The 10713-nt window shown below is 60.0% G+C and overlaps 1 protein-coding gene across 3 annotated transcripts; it reads left to right on the forward strand.

The window, feature by feature from the left end:
• Nucleotides 1-62: 62 nt before the first annotated feature.
• On the forward strand, nt 63-10361 carry LOC138682098 (inositol 1,4,5-triphosphate receptor associated 2-like). 3 transcript variants are annotated; one of them, XM_069771538.1, is made up of 15 exons: nt 63-268; nt 4212-4366; nt 5251-5297; nt 5713-5789; nt 5947-6010; nt 6310-6385; nt 6628-6655; nt 7300-7440; nt 7552-7683; nt 7987-8134; nt 8624-8676; nt 9306-9356; nt 9471-9553; nt 9643-9756; nt 10093-10361. In XM_069771538.1, exons 2-15 carry the CDS (start codon nt 4245-4247, stop codon nt 10250-10252), a joined length of 1296 nt encoding a protein of 431 aa, XP_069627639.1. In that variant the 5' UTR covers nt 63-268; nt 4212-4244; the 3' UTR covers nt 10253-10361. The 3 variants fall into 3 exon arrangements, with proteins under 3 accessions (XP_069627639.1, XP_069627640.1, XP_069627641.1); XM_069771539.1 differs by lacking the exon at nt 63-268 and adding an exon at nt 3824-4132; XM_069771540.1 differs by lacking the exons at nt 63-268; nt 4212-4366 and adding an exon at nt 4840-4922.
• The last annotated feature ends 352 nt before the right edge of the window (nt 10362-10713 follow it).

Genomic DNA, 10713 nt, shown 5'->3' on the forward strand with positions numbered 1-10713 from the left:
AGCCAGTGTTGGTCTGAGCAGCTTTCCTCCGAGAAGTGGATAATCCAGATGACCACAGTCTCTGTGATCGGAGCTGCAAGTTCAGCTCAGCTTCAGGAGGAGCCCTAGGAACGTGCCATCGCAGTAGGCTGCTGCGTCGCCGGTGGGACCTTGCTGGAAGGAGATACGGGACAAAGCCAGAGCCCGCAGCCCCTTGCTGCTGCTCACCTCTCTGGGCTGGAGATCTCCCAGCAGGGTCTTGTTCGTCTTGTTCATCCCTGCTGAACAGGTCTGTGCATGGGGCGCTGGGCTGCTTTTGCTTGTTCGAGGCCCTACAATAGCTAGATTGTAATCACGATGATCCCAGGTTAAAAATAGGAATACATAAAAATCCCTGGGTGCTTTTAGTAAATGCTTTTAGAGGCTCTTTGAATGGGATGGTTTGCAAAGAGGAGCATTGCCTCTTATTGAACCCCTCAGCACGTGTGCATGGGAGGGAATAGAGGAATTTTTGAGCAGAAAAGTTCTATTCTGGTGTGGGGAACCAACGTGATGGTGTCCTTAGGTCTGTGTCTCCCACAGAGCAACTTACTGCAGCTGCAGACCTGCCAGGACACTAAAGCAGAGGCTACGGAGCCTGATCTGCTGCCTGCGTCGTGCCAGGCTGCTGCTCTTGGGGGAGGATGCAGGGTGTCTGTGGGGATGGGGCCAGCAGGACCAGGCTGTGTTGATGGCAAGGCACTGGTATATGCAAAGGTGTCTGTCCTCCATCTGCCTGGTTTTGTACCCTGTGTCTGCTCGGCATCATGCTTTGAAGGTACTTTTACTTTCATGTCTTGCTACAGGAGCCTTGACTGCAGGCTCTGTTGAGGAGAGACCTTGTGCTTGGCTAGAAAAAATCACTCAACAATAAAATAAATAGTTTAGACCCATATGCCCAAGCAGACCCTGCAGGTAGGGGGAGGTCCTCAAGGAGGGGAATGGCATCGGGGTGATGAGGCACTGAGTTCCATCTGCTGAATCTCAGCCCAAAGGAAGGGTCTTCTCATCTGCTTGGGTCTCCCCTTTCTGAAACGAAGAGGTGCCCAGAAGCAAGTTAGCCCAGTGATGGGACTGGTGGTGCTAATGCAAACCTGACTTCATACCTGGAGAATTCATCTCAGTTTTGAGATACTAGCCAGCTGGGAAACTTGCTGAGTTGCTGGGAAAGCACTGGGGGTAAGGGGCAGGAGGAAGCTCTGCTGCTCAAGTTTATCACTGCTGCACAGTACCCAGGGCTCAGCTGCCTCCGGACAGACATGCATGGATGTACTCATCTGCGGGATGGATCCTGCCATCGCAAGCCCTGAGCATCCTCTCACTGCTTGGGCCAGGTGACTTTCTAGCTCCAAGAAGTGTGTCTCTGCAAATCCTTCTCTAAAAAGAAGCAGCCCTTGCACCTGGAAACTCATGGAGATGGACAGAAAAAGGGCTGGAGAAGAGAGGAAATCCTGGGGGAGGTATTTTTAAGGAAAGGCAGAGGATATATAAGACTATAAGGCAGAGGGTGACAGTGCCAGTCTGCCTTTCAGCATGTCCTGTGCCTTCCTGGTGCTGGCAGTGTGAACTTATGATGGGCTAACTGTCATTAATTGGTGCTAATCATGCATGCCACAGCTTGTGTTGCTAGGTAAGTGTGTTACAGGGAAGACAGGACAGGAATTTGGGGCTATCCTTCCCCTAAGACGACTCATGATTTCTCAGCAGCTCTGCTTTTGGGTCAGGTCTAAGCAGGAGGTGTTTGCCCCAAGAGGCGAAAACCCATCTCTGAAGGTTCAAGGACATTTGAAATCCTGACCTGGTGGGGACCCTTGTTGATGGCCTCATCAAAACCTCATCCTACCGTGGCACTGCACAGCTCCTGCTTCAAAGCTGCAAATGGGCTCTCTCAGCCCTCCCTGGCTGCTTCCCGGCCCTGGGGCCGCATCCTGTGCTCTCACTCTGGGCAGATGGGTATGAGGCTGGGCCAGCACTGCCCCGGGGCTGGGAGGTGCCGTTTGCTGGCTGACCTCTCAGAGCTTAAGAGATTTGCAGACCCCAAGGACCTGCCTTGTTCTTTGTGGTACATCAGGGTCCCTGGGCATGGGGGGGGCTAACAGCAGCTGCCTGCCTGCAGCCTGGTCCTCTGTAGTGCTGAGCATCGAGTCTGACTCCATGTAAGCTCATTAGGGGAAGAAAGCAGCTTTAGAGGATATGACGGATTTGAGCAAAGAAGTTGGGCAGGGGAAGGGGCAGTGGGGGTGATGGCTGGGGGGAAAGTGGGGCTGCTGAGAGGGGCAGGAGGGATGGGGGTCCTGGGCAGAGTGGTTTCCCTGCATCATCAAATACAATGCTACAGGGGCTACTTGTCAGCCATCCTGGTTTAGCCTCGTGCTGTACCCCCCATGAAGGCATGGGGGGTTCCCCCATCTCCACAGAAGTCCTGAGTGCCACTGCCCTGCCCTGAGCCTGCTGCCAGGGAGATGCTGAGACTCAGGTCTGCTCCGCTTTGCAGACACCAGGCATGGAGGGAGCAGTCGTGGTTTCTCCCAGCTCTGGGTAACAGCTCTCATTTCCAAAATGCAGGTGCAGGATCTGGCCCTGCACTGAAAGCAGAGGTTGCCTGGCCACCTGCAAACTGCTCAGCTTGCCCCGGCCCCACACAGGGAGCTCCCAGCTGCTCTTGTGCATGTCCTTTAAAGGCCTTCTTGCATCGAGCTCTTCCCTGGCAGATCCTTCTGCAGCAGATGCAGTCACTCTCCCGTCCGAGGAGAATCTGCCGCCGGCAGCTTGCACCGTGTGGGGCACTGGCACCCCCCGACCCACCGTCTGCCAGCCACATCGCGTCCCCTGACCCTCCTCCTAGGTCTGCCGGGGACCCCACGGTGCCGAGTGCTGCGTCCGAGCGGGGTGGCCCCAGCGTCCATCTTCAGCTGCTTGAGACAAGTTCAGGCAGGTAATGACCCGGGGAGCGTTTGGTAAAGTCACCGAGCTGAGGGAAAGCGCTCGGTCTGGCTTCCCGGGGGATTATTTATGCCATGCTAGGCAAACAAGCTGTGTGCACCCATATTTCCATCCGCAAAACAATGATAAGGAGCGAGTGTCTGTAAGGCTGGCTGAGCTGTGGTAAATCAGCAGGCTGCAGGGTCTGCTGTGGCTGTTATGGAGTGAGTGCTTTGCAGCAGGGACCAGCTCTCGGGAAAACTCTGATGCTCACTGATGTGATGATGAGTTTGGCTGATCCTTGGTGGCTGGGGGCTCCCGAGCCCCTGGGAAGAGGTGTTGGGGACAATTTCCAGTGTATAGGCATGAAATGGCCTTGTTTTGACAGATGCCAGGTGCTGCTTGCTTTTACTCCTCCATCAGGGCTGAGGAGGCTCTGAGAGATGGGTGATGGCCCCACTCGGCACGGGGGCAAGATGGGTGATGGCCACACTTAGTGCTGGGGTGACCGACCTTGGCCAAGGCTTTGCACAGGCATGTGGGGCTTCAGCCAGTCCCTGCTCTCTGAACCCTGCAATCTGCTGCATTTTGTGTCCCAGCCAAAAAAAATATCTCCTTCTGCCCCATATCTGTGTGTCTGTGGGCACAGCTCCCAAGGAGACATGTCCTGCAGGAGAGTCCCTTCTGCACAGTGACTTTACCCTGGGCTGGGAGAGGGACTCTGTGGACTTTCTGCTGGCTTTCTCTGATTTTTAAACATTGCAAAACAGCTTAAATGAGATGTCCAAGCTCCCTTGGACTCAGGAATCTCATATTTGTCTATCTGGGAGCCAGCCTGACATGGGGATGCTCAGGGATTGGACTGTCTGCTGCCTGGGGTACAGCAGGTTGCTCCCGCTCTGCCCTGGGTGCTGGCACTGGTAGATGCGTGCAAACATATCTCCCCCCACGGAGATGACCCACAGCACGAGCCCCAAGCGAGGATCATCCTGTGGGAGGGAAACGGGGGCGGCGAGTGGGAAAGTCCACCCTCGGCGCTGCACAGAAATGGGGCTTGTATTAAATTCCTCATTCGCCTCGCTCTGTGCCCGCCCGAATCCCAGCAGCATCCCCCTGAGTCGCAGCGGGCCTCCCCACCTCTTTTCCCACAGATGCCTCCACACTAAGCAGAGGAGCTTGGAGCTCCTGCTGGGTGAGAAAATGCTTTAAAAATATAACATTTAGAGGCGTTCTCCCATCTGTGCGCAGCTAATATGTGTCTCTCATGATAGGTGTGCTGGTCCTGGAGCCTCCGCGCTTTGCAAATGAAGCCGCTCGCAGGGACCTCGCTGGGAGAGGGGGAAGAGGAGGCGCAGGGACTCACCCAGGGCCGCCGACGGTGGCAGCGGCAGAGGACGAGCTGCCGACCCAGCCCCTTGCCTCGGAGGTATGTGCACAAAAGGCTCGCCCCACGGCTCTCGGGGTGCTAGCGAGGATGTGCCAGGCAAGGGGGGATGCTGGCTGGAGCATCACCCTGCTCTGAGGCACAAAGCATCATTTTAGCACGGCAGCCCCTTCTCCTGTGGCCACTGCTCCCGGGGAACGACCCCCAGGCTTGCAAGGAGGAGAGGGAAAAGCCTTTTGCAGCCGTGTCCAGAGCCCGGGGGTTCAAACCCTTTCCCAGATGGGTGCTGAGCTCCAGCATGAGGCCGCAGAGGGCTGTTTGCAAATCAGCCCCTGAATCTCCATGCGCAGGTGACCTGCCATTCCTGGCGTTCTCCAGCATCCCCGGCCCCAGCGAGCAGGGATGCTACAGAGCTGCCGGACTTCTTTGCACCCAGGACAGGGTTTTGGGGTGGCAAGACCATCCCGGTGCACTTTTGGGGGGGCAAGAGCGTGTGCTAAGGCCTGTCGTCCCCGTGGCGATGACGTGAGATGGCGCCCGGGCTCTGCCGGCAGCAGGGTTTGTTGTGGTGCCTGGGAAGAGGCCGGCTCGCAGCAAGGTCCACTTGGCAGTCAGGGCAAAAAAAAAGAAAAAAATAATGTGCTGAAGAGAAGCACGGCCGTGGGCCGGTGACTCATTGCTGGCTGGAAACGGCTTCGGCGGGCTCCTCGGTGGCGGCTCTGCGGCGGCTGTGGGAGCGGAGGGGGCTGCTGCACCCGTGCCAGGGAGAGGGACGGAGCAGGCTGCAGAGGATGCTCGGAAAGGACCCAGGTCCAGAGCAGCATCCCGTGAAGGGGTGCTGTGGCGGCTGGGGGAGGGCAGAGGGGGTGGGATGCTGCCTCTGCTGCCGGAGTTTCTTTGGGGTTTACCCAGGCTTCTCTCTGCAGGGAGCAGCAGGGAGAGCTGGCCGAGCTTCCCCCGTCTCCGGATGAAGGTAAGGGCAGCTCAGGGTGGGGATGGGGGGAAAGGGGTGGGTTTTGCATCCTCCCTCCCTGGGCAGCATTACATGGGTCCAGCGGGAGGGTGTCCCCTGGCCTGGCAGCACCTGCCTGCAACCCCACACCCCTTCCAGCCCTGGGACCCCAACCCCATCCCCTGGATCTGCCATGCCAGCTGTAACCCACCCGCTGTACCAGATCCCTCGCCCTCCTCCCCCTGCCCTGGCCTAGCCTACCTGCAGCTCCCTTAACCCCGCAGGGGTATTTTGGGGGGCACCTGCCAGCCTGTGCCCCCTGGGAGCCTGCAGGCTGCAGAAATACCAGTGGTGTTTTTGGGGGTCTCCATTGACGTGGTGTCAGACTGGGGAGGGGACACTGCTGCCCAGCTCCCACCACCCTTTCTGTCCCCAGGGAGTATGAGCAGTCCCCAGGGGCACCCGGACGGGGTTTTGACCGGGAGCGAGCAGAGCGTGGAGCGCATCGGCGAGGTGAGAGGGAGGGGAGGACGACAGTTTGGGGGTGGCCCTTCCATCCTCGGCCCCTCGGGCTCAGCCGGACCCCCAACCTCTCGATGCTGCTCTTTTCGGGATGCCGTCCAGCACCAGGGAGGGGTTTGCTCCAACAGCACCCTTGTTGCCCCTCCAGGTGCCAGGCACGGACAGGCAGGAGTTGGCTGTGCGCACCAGGGACAGTGATGGGACCGAGGAAGGTGGGTGAGTCCCCATCCCGTATGCCAGCTGGGTCCTCTTAGCGGAAGGCTTGAAGTAGCTGGGGACAAGCATGGGAACAGCGGGGCCTGATGGGGGTCATCTCCCTTGGTGGGGACATGGGCAAGGGGGGACTGGCCTGGGGGGACCCAAAGCCCGGCTGATGTTGGGGGAAGGATTGGGATGGTCCCACACCATGGGCACCTGCTCCCTGCCGGGACAGGAGGGCAGAGGGAGGAAGACAGGCCAAGGAAAAGCCTTCCCATGTGGTCTCTCCCATGGCATTACTGCCTCCCTGCAGATGCAGAAACCCCAGAGGAGCCGCTGCTGAGTTTCCCCAGTGAGCTCTCAGTGCTGGAGAGACTGGGCTTGCACAGGTAAGACCAGCAAGCACCTGTGTCCCTCCAGGGGCTACAGGACAGGGGGGTCCCAGGGCACCATGTCCTCTAGGGATTGGACTTCCCTCCTTTTCCGCTGCACAAGAGCCGCTCTCCAGGTGAGGGGCACTTGGGTCCCCACTTCTGGTGGTGGCTGGCACCCCTGGGAGCAGTCCAAGGGCATTTTCAGCCTGCAATGCTCCATGGTGCCTCCATCCCTGACAGCACTTCTCTTTCTGCAGGGTGGCTTTGACAGAGCAGGATGTGGAGGTGAGGGCTGCTGGGGGCCGTGGGTGGGGTGGGGAAGGGGGACAGAGGGACGGACGCCTTGCTGGCTCACAATCCTGGGGCTGTGCCCTGCTCCTGGCTGTCCTCCAGGCACCGCAGTCCTCTGGCAGCCGCCTTACAAATCCCTTTCCCAGTGATGCTGTTGGCATTCGGAGGCAGCTGCATTTCCACAGCAAGATGAGTCCGTCCTCTGCACGCTCGGCAATCCCACAAAGTGCTCTGCAGCTCGCCGAGAGCGCCCTTAGCCGGGGAGGTGGTGGAAGCCGTGCTAATAAAAATAATTTTCCTGCGAGTGCCAGGGCTGAGTCAGGCTCTGATGTCAGCTGGGACCTGCAGCAAAGGCTGGCGTCTGCCCGGCGTGTGCTCTTGCCAGGAGGCCTTTGGATTTCCAAGTGATATCGGCTGCCTGGGGGACGTGTCTTGGTCATACTAGCATCTCATGGGGACTGTCCCCAGCATGCAGCAGCCTAATGGGTACTGGGGCAAGGCAAGCGCTAATTATCCTTAGCACTGCCCTGCTTGGTGGCATGCTAGGGAGGTCTGCCTGTGCCTTGGGGACAGCAGCACATGGCCCTGGTGGCTTCCCCTTAGCCCTGTGTCCCACTTCTTGCCCTCCCACCCCACAGGCAGCCTTTGCCCACCTTGCCCTGGCTTTTCGATGTGACGTGTTCACCCTGCGGCAACGGGTGCAAGTGGAGAAACGGGCACGGGACGCGGCGGAGGAAAACATCCAGGAGGAGCTGGGGCAGTGCCGGGCTGCCCTGGAGGTAGGTGGGCACCAGGGCAGGGGGCTGGCATCTGCTGGGGACATCCAGCCTCGGAAGGGTTTGCACAACTCAAAGCCCCGGCTCCTGCAGCTCCATCGTCTCCCTCCACAGAGGCTGGGCCCATCCTGCGCTGACGCAGGTTGCAAGGAGACGCTGGAGCAGCTGCAACACAGCCTGGCCGTGCTGGAAGCTGCTGTTGAGCGGGCAACCAGTGCTGCGGAGAAGCTGGGGGCTGTACATCAGGTCTGTGCGTAGCCTGGGACTCCTGCCAGGGCTGGGAAAGATGGAGGGTGCTGCAGCTGGGCTTGGGGATCCATCCCTGGGCTTGCTGGGGTTTGTCCCTCCTCCTCGTGGTACTGGTGTTGACCTCATGTTTGCACATACCAGGGTGCAAGGGATCTGCTCGCCCTTGGGAGCAGGAAGGGGATGCATTTGCACCCCCTGGGCAGAGGCACTGTGGGATGCACAGTGAGGAACTGGCAGGGACATGGGTCCTTATGGACCAGGAGATGGGGGGCCTGATTCTCCCATCCTGCCCGGCCTCAGGAGGCCCGGATGAGCAGAGCGGCAGAGGTGATGGTCCAGCACGTGGAGAACCTGAAACGGCACCACATGCGGGAGCACGCAGAGCTGGAGGAGATGAAGCGCCTGATCCAGCAAAACTCCCGCAACCGGCAGCTGGCGGAGACCCAGGGTGAGGTGGGCTCTGCCGCCGGGGCCTGCGTGGGGTTTGCACGGGGTCACCCTGCGGGATTTGGTCCCGAACCTCTCCAGGGGGTCTGTGTGACCCCACGCTGCAGAGCCGGTGGGTTGCATGAGCTGGGGACCAGGGGCGGGTGACAGCTGGGACCCAAAGACAAATGTGAGGGGCTGGTGTAACAGCAGATGCAGCGTGGGAGCAGGTGCTGGTGGCCAGAGAGCCATCGTCCCGTGGCCCAGCTGGGAATGCGGGGCAGGGGGGCACGGGACACACAAAGGACGCTCTGTCCCTGGATGCCAAACCCCACGCATGCTATCGCTGTGCATGCAAAAAAGGTCCCCCTGCCGAGGCACTCCTGTGACTTGTGCCAAGCACAGAGCATGTGGCCAGGACAGCTTTCGACAGGAGGGAAGTTTGCAACTGTGCGTGAGCCACATCTTAATTTTGGGGGGGTGATGTAAGGCTGCTTCTCTTTGCTCCCAGATGACGCGGAGCCACGGCTGAGGCCTCACCCCCTGATGCGAACTTTCCAGCAGGTAACTGGCCCCAGTTCAGTGGCCCTGGAGCCACCACCTCCCTGTGCCCTGCTGCTCTCCCTTGCCCGGTGGTCCCCACGCACCCACTAGTCCCCGGGCAATGCCACTCCTGCCAGCTGCTTGCTGCGGGCAAGGTCTGCTAGAAATGCTGGGGATGAGGCAAAATGTAGGGACAGCCTCGGAGGGCTGTGGGGAGACAGGGTGCCCGGGTTTGGGGAGACAGGGTGCCCGGGCTTGGTGGCTGCTTATCCAGGAGATCTCAGGCAGGTCCCTCTGCATTGCAGGGTCATAGCGCGAGAGCCGCAGGCTTGGCTGTTCTCTAGCACCAGCTCGAATTCGGCACTGATTCCCCTACAGCTCAAGAGGTAGGGGAGCGCTCGGGGAGGGGGTTAGGCAGCCCCACCAGCACGGCTTGAAGCAGTAAGGACAGGCGCAAACCTCTTGGCTTTGACCTTTCCTCATCTCACCAGCTCTCCGGCTTCCCCCCTTAGCGCCAGGGCCGGTGGGAGGCTGGCAGTGTCCCTTCTCAGTGTCCCTTGCCTGTGCTGGGGAGGCAATGGGGAGGGAAGGGGATGGGGAGCATGGGAAGACAGCCAGCACGGTGCTCACCCCCAGCCCCTTCATTGCAGGGGTCTGCCCGCCGCAGAGTCAGCATCGCCGTCATCCCCAAGCAGCTCTTGGTAAGGACACGTGCAGGGGGGACAGACAGGAGCTGTGCCCCGCTGTCGTGTGTCCCCAGGCTCGGTGCTACTGGGGTCTGGGTCCTCACTGATGCTCCCACCTTTGGTGCCCAGCCAGGTGCCAGCCTGGACAGCCGAGCAGCCCTGGCCAGTGAGCTGGAGAGGGAGGGGGCCCAGCGCCGGCCCAGCACCCTGAGGTAACCATGCCGGGTGGAGGGGAGGCCATGGCACCCACCGCTGCTGGCCCATGGGGCATGGCACAGCACCCTCTCCGCTCCCTCTCCAGGAGTGAGCTGGAGCCACAGGCCCAGGACAGTGCCATGACCGGGGAGCCAGCGGCCGAGGCAGATGGCAGAGGCTCAAGTGCAGGGGACAAAGAGCTGGAGCAGCTTGGCCTGACGTGAGCAGCACCCCGAGTGTGCCCAGCATTCCTCCTGCGGCTGCTGGACTCTCTGTGGTCCCACGGTGGCCAGCACATGGGAAATGGGCTGGGGGATTTGGTGACGGAAGGCTGGGATGTTGCTTGGCTGCCCCGGCTCAACCCTGCTCTGCCTCAGTTTCCCCCCGTGCATTGCAGGTCACCTGTGCCCTCCCTGGGCTTGTTGCATTTGGGTTTGCAAAAGAGTCAGTGAGGTTTGGGGTTGAGTTAAACACCCTCCTCTTCCCCAGCTGGGGAGGAGGTGGGATTTGCTCTCCTCCCCTGCATGACGAGTGTCCCTGGTCACCTTCTCCCCAGGTCCAAGGGGTCCTCGGCAGAGCTGTGGCGGCCGTGGCTCTTCCTCCCACAGCACTACTGGGTTTTCTTCTGGCTGCTTCTCCTGAGCATCGCCTTCCTCCTCCTCGTCCGCGTCCTGGAGTTGCAGCGGCTGCAGCCTGCGGCATCGCCCAAGGCCTAGCCGGAGCAGGGAGGGGGAGGCGGCTGGGAGGCACCCGCTCTCCATCACTGCTCCTTCCCCGTACCATAAAACACCAAAACCCTAGAATAATAAAATAGGAGGAAAAATGGGGGAATTGTAATGCTGCAGCAGGGCGCAACATCCTGTGGTAGGATCCTTACCTCCTTACACGCGTGAAAGGCTCAGGGAGCTGTGGCAGCCCTCACCAATGCTATGAGTTTGCCTGTTCTCTTGGCTCACCAAGGGGTGCAGGGATGCCACCGTATTGTCTCCCTGTGCTGGGGACAGAGACCAGGCTGCCCACAGCCAGCAGGTTTGCATTAGAGCCATGTCCCACTGTGCTGGCCAGGCGCCCTCCTCCACAGCACATCCTCGGTCCCTGCTGCCTGGGGAGTTGTAATTAAGATCTAATGCTCATTTGCTGCTGCCCGGGGGACAAAGCTGGGGCTGGAAGGAGCGGG

Source organism: Haliaeetus albicilla, chromosome 26 (genome assembly GCF_947461875.1).
Source record: "Haliaeetus albicilla chromosome 26, bHalAlb1.1, whole genome shotgun sequence".
In the NCBI taxonomy this organism is placed as follows: Eukaryota; Metazoa; Chordata; class Aves; order Accipitriformes; family Accipitridae; genus Haliaeetus; species Haliaeetus albicilla.